Source organism: Thalassophryne amazonica, chromosome 6, assembly GCF_902500255.1.
Source record: "Thalassophryne amazonica chromosome 6, fThaAma1.1, whole genome shotgun sequence".
Lineage (NCBI taxonomy): Eukaryota > Metazoa > Chordata > Actinopteri > Batrachoidiformes > Batrachoididae > Thalassophryne > Thalassophryne amazonica.
The window spans coordinates 111,811,403-111,834,113 of record NC_047108.1 but is presented as its reverse complement, the minus strand read 5'-3'; the positions used below and the strand labels follow the sequence as shown (position 1 = coordinate 111,834,113).

The 22,711-nt window shown below is 44.1% G+C and overlaps 1 protein-coding gene across 1 annotated transcript in view; it reads right to left on the bottom strand.

Moving 5' to 3' along the window:
- The window catches only part of LOC117511523, an 85,134-nt gene that overhangs the window by 21,633 nt on the left and 40,790 nt on the right, over nucleotides 1–22,711 (bottom strand). The window contains exons 18-20 of the mRNA XM_034171533.1: nucleotides 11,993–12,648; nucleotides 11,517–11,921; nucleotides 5,957–6,206 (exon numbers count right to left, since the gene is read on the bottom strand). Of these exons, the coding sequence (XP_034027424.1) occupies nucleotides 5,957–6,206; nucleotides 11,517–11,921; nucleotides 11,993–12,648 (1,311 nt within the window). The remainder of the gene's footprint in view (nucleotides 1–5,956; nucleotides 6,207–11,516; nucleotides 11,922–11,992; nucleotides 12,649–22,711) is intronic.

Here is a 22,711-nt window from a genome sequence, read left to right as displayed (position 1 = left end):
AAAGAAAGTCATGAAGTCATTACAAGTTAAAGTTAAAGGAATACTCAGCTCAATAGAGCTCTGACTCTTTGTCAGCCTGGCTACAGTGCTGAAAAGAAACCTGGGGTTGTTCTTATTTTCTTCAATTAGTGATGAGTAGTAAGATGTCCTAGCTTTACGGAGGGCTTTTTTATAGAGCAACAGACTCTTTTTCCAGGCTAAGTGAAGATCTTCTAAATTAGTGAGACACCATTTCCTCTCCAACGTATGGGTTATCTGCTTTAAGCTGCGAGTTTGTGAGTTATACCACGGAGTCAGGCACTTCTGATTTAAAGCTCTCTTTTTCAGAGGAGCTACAGCATCCAAAGTTGTCTTCAATGAGGATGTAAAACTATTGGCGAGATACTCTATCTCACTTACAGAGTTTAGGTAGCTACTCTGCACTGTGTTGGTATATGGCATTAGAGAACATAAAGAAGGAATCATATCCTTAAACCTAGTTACAGTGCTTTCTGAAAGACTTCTAGTGTAATGAAACTTATTCCCCACTGCTGGGTAGTCCATCAGAGTAAATGTAAATGTTATTAAGAAATGATCAGACAGAAGGGAGTTTTCAGGGAATACTGTTAAGTCTTCAATTTCCATACCATAAGTCAGAACAAGATCTAAGATATGATTAAAGTGGTGGGTGGACTCATTTACATTTTGAGCAAAGCCAATTGAGTCTAATAATAGATTAAATGCAGTGTTGAGGCTGTCATTCTCAGCATCTCTGTGGATGTTAAAATCGCCCACTATAATTATCTTATCTGAGCTAAGCACTAAGTCAGACAAAAGGTCTGAAAATTCACAGAGAAACTCACAGTAATGACCAGGTGGACGATAGATAATAACAAATAAAACTGGTTTTTGAGACTTCCAATTTGGATGGACAAGACTAAGAGTCAAGCTTTCAAATGAATTAAAGCTCTGTCTGGGTTTTTGATTAATTAATAAGCTGGAATGGAAGATTGCTGCTAATCCTCCGCCTCGGCCCGTGCTACGAGCATTCTGGCAGTTAGTGTGACTCGGGGGTGTTGACTCATTTAAACTAACATATTCATCCTGCTGTAACCAGGTTTCTGTAAGGCAGAATAAATCAATATGTTGATCAATTATTATATCATTTACTAACAGGGACTTAGAAGAGAGAGACCTAATGTTTAATAGACCACATTTAACTGTTTTAGTCTGTGGTGCAGTTTAAGGTGCTATATTATTTTTTCTTTTTGAATTTTTATGCTTAAATAGATTTTTGCTGGTTATTGGTGGTCTGGGAGCAGGCACCATCTCTACGGGGATGGGGTAATGAGGGGATGGCAGGGGGAGAGAAGCTGCAGAGAGGTGTGTAAGACTACAACTCTGCTTCCTGGTCCCAACCCTGGATAGTCACGGTTTGGAGGATTTAAGAAAATTGGCCAGATTTCTAGAAATCAATCAATCAATCAATCAATTTTTTTATATAGCGCCAAATCACAACAAACAGTTGCCCCAAGGCGCTTTATATTGTAAGGCAAGGCCATACAATAATTATGTAAAACCCCAACGGTCAAAACGACCCCCTGTGAGCAAGCACTTGGCTACAGTGGGAAGGAAAAACTCCCTTTTAACAGGAAGAAACCTCCAGCAGAACCAGGCTCAGGGAGGGGCAGTCTTCTGCTGGGACTGGTTGGGGCTGAGGGAGAGAACCAGGAAAAAGACATGCTGTGGAGGGGAGCAGAGATCGATCACTAATGATTAAATGCAGAGTGGTGCATACAGAGCAAAAAGAGAAAGAAACAGTGCATCATGGGAACCCCCCAGCAGTCTACGTCTATAGCAGCATAACTAAGGGATGGTTCAGGGTCACCTGATCCAGCCCTAACTATAAGCTTTAGCAAAAAGGAAAGTTTTAAGCCTAATCTTAAAAGTAGAGAGGGTGTCTGTCTCCCTGATCTGAATTGGGAGCTGGTTCCACAGGAGAGGAGCCTGAACGCTGAAGGCTCTGCCTCCCATTCTACTCTTACAAACCCTAGGAACTACAAGTAAGCCTGCAGTCTGAGAGCGAAGCGCTCTATTGGGGTGATATGGTACTACGAGGTCCCTAAGATAAGATGGGACCTGATTATTCAAAACCTTATAAGTAAGAAGAATAATTTTAAATTCTATTCTAGAATTAACAGGAAGCCAATGAAGAGAGGCCAATATGGGTGAGATATGCTCTCTCCTTCCAGTCCCCGTCAGTACTCTAGCTGCAGCATTTTGAACCAACTGAAGGCTTTTTAGGGAACTTTTAGGACAACCTGATAATAATGAATTACAATAGTCCAGCCTAGAGGAAATAAATGCATGAATTAGTTTTTCAGCATCACTCTGAGACAAGACCTTTCTAATTTTAGAGATATTGCGTAAATGCAAAAAAGCAGTCCTACATATTTGTTTAATATGCGCTTTGAATGACATATCCTGATCAAAAATGACTCCAACATTTCTCACAGTATTACTAGAGGTCAGGGTAATGCCATCCAGAGTAAGGATCTGGTTAGACACCATGTTTCTAAGATTTGTGGGGCCAAGTACAATAACTTCAGTTTTATCTGAGTTTAAAAGCAGGAAATTAGAGGTCATCCATGTCTTTATGTCTGTAAGAATCCTGCAGTTTAGCTAATTGGTGTGTGTCCTCTGGCTTCATGGATAGATAAAGCTGAGTATCATCTGCGTAACAATGAAAATTTAAGCAATACCGTCTAATAATACTGCCTAAGGGAAGCATATATAAAGTGAATAAAATTGGTCCTAGCACAGAACCTTGTGGAACTCCATAATTAACTTTAGTCTGTGAAGAAGATTCCCCATTTACATGAACAAATTGTAATCTATTAGACAAATATGATTCAAACCACCGCAGCGCAGTGCCTTTAATACCTATGGCATGCTCTAATCTCTGTAATAAAATTTTATGGTCAACAGTATCAAAAGCAGCACTGAGGTCTAACAGAACAAGCACAGAGATGAGTCCACTGTCCGAGGCCATAAGAAGATCATTTGTAACCTTCACTAATGCTGTTTCTGTACTATGATGAATTCTAAAACCTGACTGAAACTCTTCAAATAGACCATTCCTCTGCAGATGATCAGTTAGCTGTTTTACAACTACCCTTTCAAGAATTTTTGAGAGAAAAATGAAATGAGAGCTGCTCCATCCAAAGTGGGATGGATGCCGTCTCTCCTAACAAGACCAGGTTTTCCCCAGAAGCTTTGCCAGTTATCTATGAAGCCCACCTCATTTTTTGGACACCACTCAGACAGCCAGCAATTCAAGGAGAACATGCGGCTAAACATGTCACTCCAGAGGGGCCCAGAGAAAACTACAGAGTCCAACATTGTTTTTGCAATCAATGTTAATTTTAGTGACATCCGATTGGCGTAACCGGGTGTCATTACTGCCGACGTGAATTACAATCTTACCAAATTTACGCTTAGCCTTAGCCAGCAGTTTCAAATTTCCTTCAGTGTCGCCTGCTCTGGCCCCCGGAAGACATTTGACTATGGTTGCTGGTGTCGCTAACTTCACATTTCTCAAAACAGAGTCGCCAATAACCAGAGTTTGATCCTCGGCGGGTGTGTCGTCGAGTGGGGAAAAACGGTTAGAAATGTGAACGGGTTGGCGGTGTACACGGGGCTTCTGTTTAGAACTACGCTTCCTCCTCACAGTCACCCAGTCGGCCTGCTTTCCGGGCTGCTCGGGATCTGCCAGAGGGAAACTAACGGCGGCTAAGCTACCTTGGTCCGCACCGACTACAGGGGCCTGGCTAGCTGTAGAATTTTCCACGGTGCAGAGCCGAGTCTCCAATTCGCCCAGCCAGGCCTCCATTAGCTGTCTTGTGTTCAAGGATTTGGTTGAGCCTTCATGGTTGCTGTAGCAGCTACTGTATTTCACCCCAACAGACAATCCCCTACCTGATCCATTACCCAGGTGCCACAACACAGATGAGGGGTTGGATTTTGACACCACGTGTCTCAACATAGACCCAAGTCAACTTGAGCAACTTAGAATAGCAGAAGGTTTTAGAAAATACAAGTTCAACAATCTCACTATGGGGGTTGTCTTGTTAGTCTTGTGGCATCACATTGGTTTTCTGTCTCTCTTTGGGTTTGTTCTGGTTGATCACATCCACTTACCTTCCTCTCTGTCTCGGCAGTGACATTCATGTTTCTGGTTCTTGGAGTCATGAGCTCACTGAGAAGAGGAGTTTGGTGATACTGGTGTCTTTGAATAAAGGTTCCAGTCTTTAGGGTCCTGGTAAGGGCCCTGGTAGTGTCCTTTAAGCCTGACTTTAGGAACAGCCAGGAGGAGCTGATCAGCTGACCTCAGAGCTCTAGATGGAGTGTACGGCTGCAGGAGCTCACTCAGATATATTGGGCCTATACAGTGCAAGCACTTACAATCAGCAGAACTTTGTCATGCTTGGCCCCGGCTCAGGGTTTAGGTCCGGATTTTTGACCTTATGTCTTCTATGGTTTTCTGGTTTTAGTTTTCATATGTTTATACTTTCTCATGTAAATCTCAGTTTGGTTCTGTTTATTGCTTTTCTTTGTTTTGCACTTTCGTCATTGGTTCATTCTTTGGTTATCATCTGTATTTTGTAGCTGGTTATTGTATTCCTTCACTCTGGGTCCTTTAAGTTACTTTAGTCTTAGTTTGTTTCTGTTTATCACATTTATTGTATAATGCTTGGTCACAGGTTTTTGTTATTATTTATCTGCAGTGTTGCTTGTCTGATTATGATCCATTTGTTATTCATTGCATTTTCTGTTTATCTGTTATCTTGTTTTATTTATTGAATTATTCCGTAGTCACCGGTTTTGTTTTCTGTTCATCACTTATTCTCTGTTTAATCAATAGTTTGTTTTGCCATTTTTATTGTATTCACTTTTCTGTACCAGTCAATAACAGTTCCATTCTAGTTTTAGTTTTAACCATTAGTTTTCTTGTTTTCCCCTTTTTGACTTGTCATGTTAGCTCTTAGGTTTGCCCCTTTTGTTTTGCTCACATTAATTATTTGAGCATGTCGTGTTTCTCAGTTAGTTTTTCTGTCACTTACTTCTCCCGCACTCTCTTGCCTTTCTTCTCTCTTCTTTGTTCAGTAAACCACACCTCTTTCCAGAACCTTCCACAAACCTGCTTCACATCAACCTGATTAGTTTGCTCCTTATTAAAACCCTCACAGTTCCACAGCTCAATGCCCGATTGTTGACTTTGTTCACCTTCTAGCCTCTCGTTCTTGTCCAGTTTGCTCTTGTGTGTTTTGACCTGGCTTTTGTGCTCTGACCTCCACCTTGCTGTATCCTGAACTCTGCCTGTATTTTGACTCTGCCTTTATTTTGCCTGCTTTATACCTTGACACCGTGTGAACAAACCCTGCCTGGTTTATGTACCACGTCCCAGCCTGTACCATGTCTGATACCTGTGTACCGAACCCAATGCCTGGTTTCAAGATAAAGCCTTTAATTCATCTAAACCAACCATGTTTGTGAGTCTGCATTGGTCTCCTAATGCTTACAGTTTCAGCCCACCATGAGTCCTGACAAACTTTATATTTGACACGAAAGTCAACAGGGTTGGGTTTCGTGTCAAATATAAAGTCACGTGGTCATGTGACACATGACTGTTCGATAACACACAGGATCCTCTGTGCTGAGGACCAGGTCTTATGTCCACTGAGATTCTTTCAGGTTGGATCTTTTTATTTTGAACATTTCAGCACGTTGGATCCAGACAGAGTCTCTATGGGTCTGTTTTGGGTTGTCTCCATGAAATCTTTACATTATTTTATTATCATTTAAATTATTTTCAACAACAGTGAGACAAATATAGAATTAACATTTTCTCGTCTATACACTCTTAAAATATTAACTAATAGGTCATTAACTGCATTAATTTCTGTTTGCTACCCACATGTCTGAGGAAGCATCGGGCCACCTCGGCAGGCTCCGTCTGGCAGGCCTCCAGCTCGGGCAGGAAGGAGTGACTGTGGAAGTCATAGAGTTTCTTCAGGTTGCCAAAGATGATGCCTCGTTTGCCTCGGAGGTCCTGAGGGATGTCTGTTCTGTCCAACAGGGGGAGGTAGTGGGTTAGGATGTAGATCAAGGAACGCACGTACTCCCTCTCTGTGGAGACCAACTCCTCCAGAACTCGCTGCAGCCTCCTGGGATCACAAATGTTAAAGAGCATCAGGAGGGTCGTGTGTTCTGCATGCATGTTCTGGGTGTCGTGGGTCATGTGGGTTCCAGAGTGGAACCAAACACTTTTTTCTGTATAACTGATACAGCCAGGAGGTCATAGGGTCAAAACCTGTCTTGCTTTCCTCTTGAAGATAAAGATGTGGAGATACAGCTCATGAACGATTTGACAGTAGGTAACGTTGTTGTTACATCTCTCTTAGCCTGAGATGAGCTGGCAAGCTGCACTGTACTCAACATAAAGTGGGATAAGGTTCAATTTCAAATGAACTCAGGCCCAGAGAAGGTGGGCAGCATTTCTGGATGTTGTTGATGTATGGCTTTCGCTTTGCATGGAAGAGTTTTAACTTGCACTTGTAGATGTAGCGATGAACTGTGTTAACTGATAATGGTTTTCTGAAGTGTTCCTGAGCCCACACGGTAAGATTCTTTACAAATTATCTGTTTTTAAAGCAGTGCTGCCTGAGGGATCGAAGGTCACGGACATTCAATGTTGGTTTTTGGCCTTGCCACTAACGTGTAGAAAGTTCTCCAGATTCTCTAAATTTTCTGATTATATTATGGACTGTAGATGATGGAATCCCTAAATTCCTTGCAATTGAACGTTGATAAACATTGTTCTTAAACTGTTGGACTATTTTTTCATGCAGTTGTTCACATATTGGTGATCCTCACCCCATCTTTGCTTGTGAACGGCTGAGACTTTTGGGGATGCTCCTTTAATACGCAATCATGAGTGTCCTCAGTTCTCAAATACTTATTGAGTGTTGTTAGAAGGAAAGATGATGTAACACAGTGGTAAACATACCAGCTTTTTTGAAACGTGTTGCAGGCATCCATTTCAAAATGAGCAAATATTTGCACAAAAACAATAAAGTTTATCAGTTTGAACATTAAATATTTTGTCTTTGTGGTGTATTCAATTGAATATAGGTTGAAGAGGATTTGCAAATCATTGTATTCTGTTTTTATTTACATTTTACACAACGTCCCAAGTTCATTGGAATTGGGGTTGTACACTTTAAAGTCTGGTGTAGCTTTCAATTAGATTCTCTACATTCGCTTACTCCTATTAAGGGTCATGGGTGTTGGAGCCTATCGGAATAGTCACAGCGCGTGAGGCGGGGTTCACCTGGATATGATGCCGGTCTGTCACAGGGTCAGACAGACTGATGAAATTGAACATGTGAAGTTGTTTTAAGGTTTGATCGGGTCTGTACTGAGGTTTGCACTCGCGAGTGCCCTTTTTGTTGGCTGTAGTACGTTCAGGGCTGTTGTCTCAGTCGTTCTGTGGGGGAACAAAAGAGTTTTGATCTAATTTGGACCAAACCTGGTAGAATGATGTTTTTGTGTGTTCTGTAGTGAGTGAATCCTATAACCGTGTGGCCTTGTTTAATTTACAGCGCGTCTTCTGATAACTGAGAATGTTCTGTCCCGTCAGTCACAGATCAGAGGTATACGTATTTTAACCTTGCTCATGTTCTTAGAAAACTAGGTAAATGTGAGATGTGGTACCTCCGTTCCCATTGAAGACATACCTGTTGTGAGTTGGGGGGTTTGGCTGAACATTTTGGTGTTGTTTTCTTTTTTTTGCTCTCCAGGTGGTATGCAAACTGGGTTTTTGTCTGTGGAGAAGGTGCTGGCAGAAGAGTCCTTCACCCTCATCAGCATTATTGGCTGCACTTGTGGAGGATGTTCACGTGCAGGCCTGATGACTTGCAGCACCTGTGGATGATGCTCACGTGCAAACTTAAAAGACTTTCAGCTGAAGCAGATAATGAGATGGCGTTCTGCATTTAAGCCATGAGTGATTCGAGCAGAATTGCCGGGAACTCGACCTTGTGACGTTCGTTTGTGAGACGCTGAGGACCGCACCTGGGTTTGACACATCGTGCCTGTGAAGGAGGATGGGTGAGGGACACATGCTGTCAGCACACATCAGAGGTGATGATTGTCTGAATAAGTGTTAATAGTAATTTGGTATTTTGTTACGCAGTATATTTGAACATTGATAAGAATTGTGCAGCTCGCTTCTCACTGCTGTGGCGTACGGAATGATGATCCTCCACCTGTTGTGAGAGGCTGCTCATTTACATAAAGCTTAAATTCAGACCTGAATGTGTTGCTGATAGTGTGTGCCTTTGAAGGATATTTGTTGTAGCTGTTAACTTACCTCACCTTTTCCATCCTTCACAGAGTCAGTTTGTTGTGTCCACCTGGGGGGTGTTCGGCGGTGAGTCTGGGTCCAGAAGCGTCGGGCTTCGATCCATTTGGGCGCTGGAGAGCGCACCTCGCCAGACAACCGCACATTTATGTTGTACACAGTTATTGCACAGAAGGGAAATAAATTTGTTTTGTTTTTGGAACCGCTTTCTGGTTATTTTAGCGCTGGGTTCAGTCAGACGCTGGTCGCGCTCCTCAACTCGCGTCTGCACATAACAGTGCTTCTGCCGCTGGGTCCATTTTGGAATTGCCAGGAACTACTGTTATGTGCAATAATTGTGTACAACATAAATGTGCGGTTGTCTGGCGAGGTGAAGGACGGCGCGCTCTCCAGCGCCCAAATGGATCGAAGCCCGACGCTTCTGGACCCAGACTCACCGCCGAACACCCCCCAGGTGGACACGACAAACTGACTCTGTGAAGGATGGAAAAGGTGAGGTAAGTCAACAGCTACAACAAATATCCTTCAAAGGCACACACTATCAGCAACACATTCAGGTCTGAATTTAAGCTTTATGTAAATGAGCAGCCTCTCACAACAGGTGGAGGATCATCATTCCGTACGCCACGGCAGTGAGAAGCGAGCTGCACAATTCTCATCAATGTTCAAATATACTGCGTAACAAAATACCAAATTACTGTTAACACTTATTCAGACAATCATCACCTCTGACGTGTGCTGACAGCATGTGTCCCTCACCCGTCCTCCTTCACAGGCACGATGTGTCAAACCCAGGCGTGGTCCTCAGCATCTCACAAACGAACGTCACAAGGTCGAGTTCCCGGCAATTCTGCTCAAATCACTCATGGCTTAAATGCAGAACGCCATCTCATTATCTGCTTCAGCTGAAAGTCTTTAAGTTTGCACGTGAGCATCATCCACAGGTGCTGCAAGTCATCAGGCCTGCACGTGAACATCCTCCACAAGTGCAGCCAATAATGCTGATGAGGGTGAAGGACAGCACCTTCTCCACAGACAAAAACCCAGTTTGTATACCACCTGGAGAGCAAAGAAAAGAAAACACCACCAAAATGTTCAGCCAAACCCCCCAACACACAACAATACCAATGAGACTTGTTACAGTTTGTCGTCCTCGTCTCTGTCCGCGGTTCGTTTGTGTTGTGTTTTGCGGTATTGAACCTTTTCCCCTGCAGAGAAAAGGTTTAATACTACACCACAGTGACTGAGGTCAGTCAAGGTCAATGTGATTTAGTTTGATAGAAAAATGGGTTAAAGGACAAGGGCACATGCCAACGTCAAAGCACATGTGCGCTATCGGAAATACTCAGAATGGCTCCATCGAGGAAACAGTTAAAGATATACGAGGTACACATACCTGTGGTGACTATTAAACACTAATACGAAGCCATATATAAAGGTTTTAATTGGTCACATGACTTTCTGTGTAGGCTCTCAGTTGTCCAGGTGGTTTCCATAGTAGAGAAGCTTGAATCTTCGACTGGACTGGGTTGCTTGACGCGAAGACGTTTTGCTTCATTCGCTTCGTTTCGCAAGAATTTTAGGAAGCTTCTGAGGAAGCTTCTGCGATTTGAAGCGAAACGTCCTCGCATCAAGCAACCCAGTCCAGTCGAAGATTCAAACTTCTCTACTTGGTCACATGACCTTTGACCTGATTTGACATTGAAAGATCCAAGTCAAGATTATAACCATTTATATGGATTCCACCTGGTGGAAGGGTTTTTGTGTGTGTGTGTGTGTGTGTGTGTGTGTGTGTGTGTGTGTGTGTGTGTGTGTGTGTGTGTGTGTGTGTGTGTGTGTGTGTGTGTGTGTGTGTGTGTGTGTGTGTGTCAAGAATGATGTGGTTCAGTCTTGGACAAAACTAATCACACAGAACCAGAATTTATCTGCATGAAAGGATATTAAGCATCTAAGTTACCCTTTTTCTGTTGCATTTGTTTGTACCCATATGTGTATGTTTAATTACTCTGTCAATTTTTACAAAAAATAAATAAATAAATAAATAAAATAGAATAAAAAATTTTGAAAAAGGGAAAAGTTTGCTTGTGGCCCGCAATAGAAATCCTTAACTTTATGGCAAATTTAGGGGTAAAAAATGGCGCAGAAATAGAAAATATGAAACGGTTAAAAGTAGACAAACTGACATAGAACATTTTTGGAAAATGTGCAAAACAGAGGACAATATGGTAATAAAAACTACTTAAATGACAATAAAACAAGTAAGTTGTCCATAAGGTCAGGAACACAACTGTATGTTAACTTTTTAAAATCTTATTTTCGCCCAAATTTAAATTCTCAAATGAATAAACATTAGAGCTTCTTGCCGTGCATTTGAGCAGCTTTTGTCGCCATCTAGCCGGAAATGTCATCATGTCAGGGCCTCTGTACATATTCTATTTGAAACCCAAAATTCAGTAAAAAGGGCATTTCTAAATGTCAGAAAGGAGGGATTTTAGTTTCACGGTAGTTTGTGATGACATTACGAAAAGTCAGTTCATCTATGGGTTTGTGATATTGTCACGAAAATTGGACGTTTTTTGTGATGAGGGCAAAAAATGCAGGGTGACCGAGGGCTGTTATGGTTCGAGTTAGGGTTAGGGAGAGCATTATAAATAGCAAAATAATAATAATAAAAAACATCATCACAAAAAGCCACATTTTTGTGATGGGGCATGAAAACAGAAAGCGTGAGACTGGGCTGGATTTTTCAGCACGCAGACCTTTGACCTCCCACAATTAATGAATAAACATTTAGAATGAAAGTTGTATAGTTCTTGAGTTTTAGGACGGAGTTTTACAGATGGACAGAAGGACAGCAACTTCAAGCACAACTTAGAGAAAAACATCTTACTTGAAAAAATAAGTGAAAGTTATTTTAAAAAAGATGCAAAGTGAAAAATGTTAAAGACAAACAGAAGAAACAATACCTGTGACCCGTCAGCGAGAGCTTAGAGACAGAAAACAATTCAGTTCTTCAGTAAAACAAAAACACGTCAGTGAATTTTTCTCAAACAAACAATTAACATGTAAAGAAAAATTCCAATCATTGAGATTTCTTGAGTGATGCACTTACAGGGCATTACCGGAACGACAGGACGTGGGGTCACATCTCCCCACGGAAGGACTGCTGTGTTTAAAACATGAAGGCGCTTCAGCCCCTGCAGGTCCCCGCTCAATGGCACATGGTTCCTCTGAGCAAAAGCTCCCGTGGCGAGAGCGCTGGAACATCTGCGCCTCCTGGAGGATCCTACAGGATAGCGACCCGTGGTGGGAGCAGGACGCCGCTGGTGGAACCCGGTGCTCTGGAGGAGTGGGTGACCTCTCCTTGTGCCCCAGCCTCACTGCCAGACCTCGTCTCCATGGAAACCACTGGCAACCGACGGTGTGGGACTGAGCCTCAGCGGTGGCGTCTCTCTGGCTCCGCGCCCGTCTGCTCGGCAGTCTCCTCCTCATGTCGCTCTCTGACCTCCTCACCAACCTGTCAGGACATCACGAGTACCAACACTGAGCCGAAACACCTGCACATACTTCTGCAAGATGTTTCATTACCTGTGAGGTGACTGTGGCGTGACCTTTGACCCCTGGCGCGCTGCAACACCCCTGTGATCTGCAGCTTTGATGATGTCACAGCAGGCCATAGTTGTTGATTTATCGCTGTTGTAACTCGTGACCGTCTTCCTTCTTCCTGACACAGGGCTGTCCCACTGTGGCTGTCCAGACCCAGGGGTTGGCTGTACTACCACAGTAGGGCCACCAGGGGGCACTCTCTGGATATCAGTGCTCGCCACATCGATGTAGTGACGCTCACACCAGCTTCCAGCGTGTGGTTTATGGTCACGACCCTCGTCCAGATCCTGCATCCTCTCCTGAAGCTGCTGCCTGACCTCCTGACACCTCAGCCACGCTGTGTTCCAGACCCGCATCCCCTTAGAGCTCTGCAGAGCGCTGGCCTTGTCCTTCACCTCCTGGAACTTCTCGGCGGTGAAGTGAAGAAACTGGTCTTGAAAGTCCTGAAGAATGGATCTCTCAACACCTGAAATGAAGACCTTTGAAGACGTTTGGTCAGATTCAAGCTGGGTACCAGATGAGCTTGGTCCAGAGTTCTGGTCTTGACTGATGAGCGCTGTTGTTTGAGCTTGTGTGTGTTGGGTGCTACAGTGATTCCGGTCTAAGTGTTCCTCACATTCGTCAGCCAGAGATGTTGCCTGTTTGGAGGTAAGATGTCAAAACCAGGAAAAGTCAAATTATAAAACTGATAACATCCTTTTACGAAGAAGGGGAAACAACTGGCAAAATGCTTGCCAAACAGTTAAAACAATGCAACTCTAGTAATTTAATACCAGCAATTAAAAAGGTAACGCAACTGTGACTGATAATAAGGAAATAAATGCAGTGTTGGAAAAATACAAGGATTTATATTCACCAGAAGTGCATTCCAATCCTTAAGAATTAACAGATTTTTTTACTAAAGTGGACTTGCCTAAACTGCCATTAGATCAAGCATGGAAATTAGATGGCCCCAGTGGCCATCTAATTGGCCATCCATGGCCCCAACTAAAAAACTCTATATTGCGTATGAAGAATGGGAAGTTGCCCGGGTTTGATGGTTTTCCCATTGAATATTATAAAGAATATATTGACATCCTGGTCCCAGTGTCGAAAGAGGTATACGAGGGCTGTCAATAAAGTAACGGTCCTTTTTATTTTTTTCAAAAACTATATGGATTTCATTCATATGTTTTTACGTCAGACATGCTTGAACCCTCGTGCGCATGCGTGAGTTTTTCCACGCCTGTTGGTGACGTCATTCGCCTGTGAGCACTCCTTGTGGGAGGAGTCGTCCAGCCCCTCGTCGGAATTCCTTTGTCTGAGAAGTTGCTGAGAGACTGGCGCGTTGTTTGATCAAAATTTTTTCTAAACCTGTGAGACACATCGAAGTGGATACGGTTCGAAAAATTAAGCTGGTTTTCAGTGAAAATTTTAACAGCTGATGAGAGATTTTGAGGTGATTCTGTCGCTTAAGGACTTTTCACGGTGCGAGACGTCGCGCTGCGCTCTCAGGCAGCGTCATCAGCCTGTTCAAGCTGAAAACCTCCACATTTCAGGCTCTATTGATCCAGGACGTCGTGAGAGAACAGAGAAGTTTCAGAAGAAGTCGGTTTCAGCATTTTATCCGGATATTCCACTGTTAAAGGAGATTTTTTAATGAAAGACGTGCGGACGGATCCGCGCGTCGGGACGCAGCCGACGCGGTGCGGCGGCACAGGAAAACACCTCCGTGTTGATAACCATTTGTAAAATCCAGGCGGCTTTTGATGGCTTTCAGTGGAGTGAGTATATGAGAAATTGTTTAACAGGCAGGATATGTTCCAACTTGTCCTTAAGGCTTTCAACAGAGGTGTTTTTCCTGTGCCGCCGCACCGCGTCGGCTGCGTCCCGACGCGCGGACCCGTCCGCACGTCTTTCATTAAAAAAATCTCCTTTAACAGTGGAATATCCGGATAAAATGCTGAAACCGACTTCTTCTGAAACTTCTCTGTTCTCTCACGACGTCCTGGATCAATAGAGCCTGAAATGTGGAGGTTTTAAGCTTGAAACAGGCTGATGACGCCGCCTGAGAGCGCTGAGCGACGTCTTGCACCGTGAAAAGTCCTTAAAGCGACAGAATCACCTCAAAATCTCTCATCAGCCGTTAAAATTTTCACTGAAAACCAGCTTAATTTTTCGAACCGTGTCCACTTCGATGTGTCTCACAGGTTTAGAAAAAATTTTGATCAAACAACGCGCCAGTCTCTCAGCAACTTCTCAGACAAAGGAATTCCGACGAGGGGCTGGACGACTCCTCCCACAAGGAGTGCTCACAGGCGAATGACGTCACCGACAGGCGTGGAAAAACTCACGCATGCGCACGAGGGTTCAAGCATGTCTGACGTAAAAACATATGAATGAAATCCATATAGTTTTTGAAAAAAATAAAAAGGACCGTAACTTTATTGACAGCCCTCGTATAACGAAGGATTTGCCTTACAGTCTCTTCCCCCAACCTTTGATGAGGCCTTAATAACAGTAATAGCAAAGAAAGATAGAGATCTACTACAACCCGTTAATTACTGCCCTATCAGTCTGCTTAATGTGGACTGTAAGATTCAAACAAAAATTTTAGCAACTCGCTTGGAGAAAGTCTTGCCACATATACCGAAATCAAGTAGGATTTATGAAAAATAGATCATCAACTGATAATATGAGAAGACTGCTATATTTAATCAGTCTAAATTGAGAAAAAAAAAAAAAAAACGGTCCAATTGTAGCCCTCTCCCTTGATGCGGAGAAGGCTTTTGACCGAGTTCAGTGGGAGTTCTTGTTTGCAACCTTGTCTAATTTTGGTTTTTCAACCTTGTTCGTCAAAATGCTGGACAACAGTCCTAAAGCTTCAGTAATAAGAAATGGTATTATGTCACCCTTCTTTGATCTAAAAAGAGCCACGCGGCAAGGATGCCCTCTGTCACCGCTTTTGTTCAATATCTCCTTCGAGCCATTGGCTATCAGCATTAGAGGAAATTCAAATATTTGGGGTGTGGAGGGGGGTGGGAAATAAAAACTATTGCTCGATGCAGATGACATATTGGTCTTATTGAAAGACTCAGGTCACTGTACACCTCACATGGGGGAGGTGATGGTCTAGTGGTTAAGGCATTGGGCTTGAGACCAGAAGGGCCTCGGTTCAAATCCCAGCCTGACTGGAAAATTGCTAAGGGCCCTTGGGCAAGGTCTTTAATCCCCTATTGCTCCCTGTGTGTAGTGAGCGCCTTGTACGGGGGCACCCTGACATCGGGGTGAATGTGAGGCATTATTGTAAAGTGCTTTGAGCGTCTGATGCAGATGGAAAAGCGCTATATAAATGCAGTCTATTTACCATTTAATTAATACAATTCAATCCTATTCTACTGTGTCAGGTTACAAAATAAACTGGACGAAATCTGAGGCTATGCCAATATTACTGTTATTAATTTGGATTTAAATGGGTTCCAAAAGGAATGAAATATTTGGGAATTAAACTTAGTCGGGAAATGCCAGCATTTTTTCTCCATTTTTCTAACCTTGCACACATGAAGAACTGCATTTAGTGACTGTAACACTGTACACACCGGCCGGACTCTGCAGGAGTGTCTTTTTTGGGCCGTGTTTAAAAAGTTCCTTAACTTCAAAGCACGTCCTGTTGCTGCACTCAGCTCACAGAGACAGAACCAGAGAGCAGAAAGAACTCAGACAGACATCAACGTCTGCAGCAACAGGCTCATAAGATAAGATTTTATTGATCTCACAGTGGAGAAATTCACATGTTATGTCAGCTCTTAAAAAAACACACAAGATGGGTGCAAATAGAGGAAAATGCGCATCAAACAGTGTGTGCAAGGATAAGCAGTAATAATAATGCTTGTAACAATACAATAAAATAAGAAAATGAGGTAGAAATAGAATATATATATATATATATATATATATATATATATATATATATACGTACATATGCATATATAAACATGATTGGAATTGAGAAAAAAATAGGAGCATCTTATTTACAATATGTGAAGTGGAATTTATATGTGATAAGGTGACATTAGTGCAGGGATTTGTAAATGAGTTGTTATTGCACATGATTTGTGGACATATTATTGCATGTGGTTATTTCACAGTGTTATTGTACAACCCCTGGCAAAAATTATGGAATCACCGGCCTCGGAGGATGTTCATTCAGTTGTTTAATTTTGTAAAAAAAAAAAAAAGCAGATCACAGACATGACAAAAAAACTAAAGTTATTTCAAATGGCAACTTTCTGGCTTTAAGAAACACTATAAGAAATCAGGAAAAAAAATTGTGGCAGTCAGTAACGGTTACTTTTTTAGACCAAGCAGAGGGAAAAATATGGAATCACTCAATTCTGAGGAAAAAATTATGGAATCATGAAAACAAAAGAACGCTCCAACACATCACTAGTATTTTGTTGCACCACCTTTGGCTTTTATAACAGCTTGCAGTCTCTGAGGCATGGGCTTAATGAATGACAAACAGTACTCTTCATCAATCTGGCTCCAACTTTCTCTGATTGCTGTTGCCAGATCAGCTTTGCAGGTTGGAGCCTTGTCGTGGACCATTTTCTTCAACTTCCAAAGATTTTCAATTGGATTAAGATCCGGACTATTTGCAGGCCATGACATTGACCCTATGTGTCTTTTTGCAAGGAATGTTTTCACAGTTTTTGCTCTATGGCAAAAATGATTTTATCATCCCCAAACATCCTTTCAATTGATGGGATAAGAAAAGTGTCCAAAATATCAACGTAAACTTGTGCATTTATTGATGATGTAATGACAGCCATCTCCCCAGTGCCTTTACCTGACATGCAGCCCCATATCATCAATGACTGTGGAAATTTACATGTTCTCTTCAGGCAGTCATCTTTATAAATCTCATTGGAACGGCACCAAACAAAAGTTCCAGCATCATCACCTTGCCCAATGCAGATTCGAGATTCATCACTGAATATGACTTTCATCCAGTCATCCACAGTCCACAATTGCTTTTCCTTAGCCTATTGTAACCTTGTTTTTTTCTGTTTAGGTGTTAATGATGGCTTTCGTTTAGCTTTTCTGTATGTAAATCCCATTTCCTTTAGGCGGTCTCTTACAGTTCGGTCACAGACGTTGACTCCAGTTTCCTCCCATTCGTTCCTCATTTGTTTTGTTGTGCATTTTCAATTTTTGAGACATATTGCTTTAAGTTTTCTGTCTTGACGCTTTGATGTCTTCCTTGGTCTATCAGTATGTTTGCCTTTAACAACCTTCCCATGTTGTTTGTATTTGGTCCAGAGTTTAGACACAGCTGACTGTGAACAACCAACATCTTTTGCAACATTGCGTGATGATTTACCCCCTTTTAAGAGTTTGATAATCCTCTCCTTTGTTTCAATTGACATCTCTCGTGTTGGAGCCATGATTCATGTCAGTCCACTTGGTGCAACAGCTCTCCAAGGTGTGATCATTCCTTTTTAGATGCAGACTAACGAGCAGATCTGATTTGATGCAGGTGTTAGTTTTGGGGATGAAAATTTGCAGGGTGATTCCATAATTTATTCCTCAGAATTGAATGAGTCCATATTTTTTTCCCTCTGCTTGGTCCAAAAAAGTAACCGTTACTGACTGCCACAATTATTTTTCTTGATTTCTTATAGTGTTTCTTAAAGCCAGAAAGTTGCCATTTGAAATGACTTTAGTTTTGTGTCATGTCTGTGATCTGCTTTTTTTTCTACAAAATTAAACAACTGAATGAACATCCTCCAAGGCCGGTGATTCCATAATTTTTGCTAGGGGTTGTACAGCCTGACAGCAGCAGGGAGGAACGACCTGCGGTATCGTTCCTTCTTGCACTGAGGGTGCCACAGTCTGTCACTGAAGGAGCTGCTCAGCTCCACTACAGTCCGGTGCAGAGGGTGAGAGGAGTTGTCCATGATGGATTTGAACTTGGCTAACACCCTCCTCTCAGCCACCTCCTCCAGAGAGTCCAGAGGACAGCCCAGGACACAGCTGGACTTCCTGACCAGCTTGTTCAGTCTCTTTCTCTCCCGCTCTGTGCTGCCCGGGGCCCAACAGACGAAAGCATAGAGGAGAGCAGAGGCTACAACAGAGTCATAGAAGTTCTTAAGCAGAGGCCTGCTCACTCCAAAGGATCTCAGTCTCCTCAGGAGGTGGAGGCGACTCTGGCCTTTCTTGTACAGGGTGTCAGTGTTGTGAGTCCAGTCCAGTTTCTTGTTGAGGTGAACACCCAGGTATTTGAAACTGTCCACAGTCTTTATGTCCTCCCCCTGGATGTTCACCGGTGGGTGAGGTGGTGGTTTCCTCCTGAAGTCGATCACCATCTCCTTCGTCTTACTGGTGTTGAAACACAAATGGTTGCACTCACACCAGACCACAAAGTCTGTGATGACCAACCGGTACTCCAGCTCGTTCCCCTCAGACACACGACCCACAATGGCGGAGTCATCAGAGAACTTCTGGAGGTGGCAGCTGTCCGTGTTGTAGGTGAAGTCCGAGGTGTAAAGGGTGAAGAGGAAAGGCGAGGGGACGGTGCCCTGGGGGGCCCCGGTGCTGCACCTTACCACCTCAGACTGACAGCCCCGCAGCCGCATGTACTGCGGGCAGTCAGTGAGGTAGTCGATGGTCCAGACGGCGAGATGTCCATCCACACCTGCGTCCTCCAGCTTCACCCACAGCAGCACTGGTCTGATGGTGTTGAAAGTGCTGGAGAAATCAAAGAACATGACTCTCACAGCGCTCCCGCCGGTCTCCAGGTGGGTGAGCACTCGCTGCAGCAGGTAGATGACAGCGTCATCTACCCCGATGTTGGGCCTATAGGCGAACTGCAGCAGGTCCAGGATGTCGCTTACCACGGTGCGGAGGTGAGACAGGATGAGCCCCTCCATGGTCTTCATGAGGTGTGAGGTCAGGGCAACTGGTCTGTCATGGGCTGGTTCCTTGGCGTGCTGTGTTTTGGGAACCAGGACCACACAGGAGGTCTTCCACAGGGTGGGGACCACCCCCAGTCTGAGGCTTATGTTGAAGATATGGCTGAGGACCTCACAGAGCTCATCTGCACAGGTCCTCAGCAGCCTCGGGGAGATCCCATCAGGTCCTGCTGCTTTCCTCTGCTTCAGCCGCAGGAGCTGGCCTCTCACCTCAGTCAGAGTTACAGTGAGGGGAGAGGGAGGGGGAGCTGAGGTGGGCTGGTGCTGAATACAGTCTGGGGAGAGGAGGGACAAAGTCCGTGATGCAGTGGAGGTGACCAGGGGGAAGAAGGTGGGGGGTCAGAGGGACTGGAGGGCTGGCTGCTGGAGACGTGTGGAGAGACGGGAGCAGGCGGGGTAGTGGGGGCAGATGTGGAGGAGCCAAAACGGTTAAAGTAACTGTTTAGCTCCTCTGCAAACCTAGAATCTCCATCTGCAGTCCTGCTGCCACCCTGCCCAAATCCGGAGGCGGTCTTGAGGCATCTCCACACATCTCTGATGTTGTTCTGGGCCAGCTGCTCCTCCATCTTCCTTCCATACTCCTTCTTGGCTGCCTAGATCTTCCACTGGAGCTCCTGTTGGACTCTACGCTGCTCCTCTCTGTCTCCCTAGTTGAAAGCCCTCTTCTTCTGGTTCATCAGGACCTTCAGCTCAGGGGTCACCCAGGGGTGGTTGTTGGGAAAGCACCGTACCCTCTGGGTGGGCACAGTGCTCTCCACACAGAAGTTCATGTAGTCAGTGTCACACTGGGTCAGGCCGTTGATGTCTTCACCATAAGAGTTTTGAAACATGCACCAGTCTGTGGTTTTGAAACAGTCCCTCAGCCTCTCAGTGGCCTCTTCAGTCCAGAGTTTCACTGACCTTTTCTGCACTGGCTCTCGTCTCACCCTGGGTGTGTATTGGGGAAGCAGGTAGACGAGTTTGTGATCCGAGCATCCGAGCGGGGGGAGAGGGGTGGAGGTGTAAGCATCCTCCACATTAGTGTAAAAAAAGGTCCAGTATGTCCCTGGTTTTACACATGACGTACTGGGTGAACGTGGTGAGGGTGGCGGAGAGGGAGGCGTGGTTAAAGTCTCCGGTGATGAGGAAGAGCACGCGGGGGTGTTGTGTCTGCACCCGTGTGACTGTACTGTGGATTCGCTCACAGGCAGTGGTGGCATCTGCAGAGGGAGGAATATACGCGCAGAGCGTAATTACACTTCCAAGCTCCCATGGGAGATAGTACGGCCTCATGCTCACTGCGAGTAGCTCCATGTCCGAGGAGCAGATCTGATCCTTCACGTGAACATGAGCTGCGTTGCACCATCTCTCACTCACATAAATGGCAAGCCCCCCTCCTCCTTTCTTCCCGCTCTCCGCCAACGTCCTGCCCACGCGGATGAGTGTGAAGCCGTCCATGTTAATAACAGAGTCCGGTACATGTTCATCCAACCACGTCTCCATGAAACACATGAGACTGCAGCCCTTATACAGCCTCTGGAAACGGGTTAGCGCTGCTAGCTCCTCTGTCTTGTTGCGGCGCGATCTTACATTCCCCATGACCACAGACGAAATATAAGTCCTTCTCTGCTTCGTCCGTCCACCCCTGCAGCCTCTCCGTCTCCTTCATATGTCTGCAGGTGTCCAGGTGCTCAGCATAGTGGGGACCCGGCCCACTGTACATAGAGTCTCTTAGTCCAAGCAGCTGATCCCGGCTGTAAACAATGGGGCGTCCGGAGCTGGGGACAAAGGGATTTCCCCACGCTGCCTCAAAAAATGCCGAAAGAAGCAGAAAACTAATCACAAGAGTTACAAAAGTGGGATTCCTATGTGCACACTTGCACAGGGTACCACCCACTGCAAATAAAAACAGTAAAGCACTATTAAAAAGTATTAAAAATAGCGAACATGTACTGGACTGGGGTAAACCAGAAAATAGAACATTGCAGTAGTCCAATCTAGAAGAGACAAACGCATGAATTAGGGTCTTAGCATCAGCCATAGACAGGATGGGACAAATCTTCACTATATTTTGCAGGTGGAAGAAAGCAGCCCTCATAATATCTCTAAAGTGGAGGTCAAAGGACAACGTAGGATCCAAAATGGCCCCAGGGTTCCTCATTTTGTCCGCATGATGTATAACACACAAACCCAAGCTAATTGCTAGCCGATCAAATTGATGCCGATGCATCGTTGGACCAAGAACTATCCTTTCAGTCATATCAGAGTTTAAAAGTAGGAAGATACTGGACATCCAGCTTTTCACAGATGCAAGGCAATCTTCTAAAGATTTTATTTGACTGAGATTACCAACAGTTACTGGCATGTACAACTGAGTATCATCAGCATAGCAAAGAAAAGTCATCCCAAAACACCACAGTATACGCCCAAGGGGTGCTACATACAGGGAAAAAAGCAAGGGGCCCAAAACAGATCCCTGTGGAACCCCAAACTTTATATCAGATTAGAAGTAGTGTTTTTGTACAAAACACAATTTTTTACCCTCTTAGTTCATTTTTTGGAATAAGTACTAACTTACCTCAGCAGTAGATATTTGGTCTGACATCATGCAGGCAGTCACAGGGCTGCAGGTTGTTTAGCTCCTCTGAGTTCTGTTCACCTGGTTTGTTCTCTGAGACCAGGGGTGTTGATGTGAAGTGCTGCTGAGTTTTCAGTATGTTTGAGCCGCCTGGACACTTTTTCTGTGTTTCGCTGTGAGAACATGATTTTTCAGGGCAGCACTTCCTCTTCGTGTATAGTTCACTGTCTGATTGCAGCAAAAGTTGCAGATCACAACCACTGCAACGTCAACTTTCGAGAAAACCTCTCCCTTTTTGTCCAACTTCAGTGTTACTACTTTGTCCAGTCACGTCCATGCAAGCTTTTCTTTGCAGTCTTCATCTTATCTCTCAAACACACTTGCCATCTTCGTCTTTTATCCTCTCCAGCACACACACTCTTCACCAAAAACTTTCCATACTTTCAAACTTCTTTTTCGCTTGCCACCATATACATCCCATAATACGCAGTTCTCACATGAGGGATCTTACGCTAGAGATGTTTTTCAGGAAAAGTCAAGTTTTTACTGCTTACAGTACCCCTACTCCACCCCACCTCAATTTTTTTCTAACCGGATTTGAAATGATAATGGTGCCAAAATGAACCCCAAAAGTCGGGAAACTGCAGATCAGCAAGTGATTCTCATCCCTGACAGCTGGAAAGGAAGTGCAGCAGGTTAGAGTGGTAAAACATACAGATGGTAATGTGCTGACAAGTGAGGAGTGTGTGTTGAGAAGGTGGATGGAATATTTTGAGGAGGTGATGAATGAAGAAAAAGAGAGAGACAGAAGGCTGGATGATGTGAAGAGAGTAAATCAGGAAGTACAAGAGATAAGTAAGGATGAAGTGAAGGCAGCTATGAAGAGGATGAAAAGTGGAAAGGCAGTTGGTCCAGATGACATTCCAGTGGAGGCATGAAAATGTCTTGGAGAGATCAAATCAAATCAATTTTATTTATATAGCTCCAAATCACAACAAACAGTTGCCCCAAGGCGCTTTATATTGTAAGGCAAGGCCATACAATAATTACGGAAAAGCCCCAACGGTCAAAATGACCCCCTGTGAGCAAGCACTTGGCAACAGTGGGAAGGAAAAAACTCCCTTTTAACAGGAAGAATCCTCCAGCAGAACCAGGCTCAGGGAGGGGCAGTCTTCTGCTGGGACTGGTTGG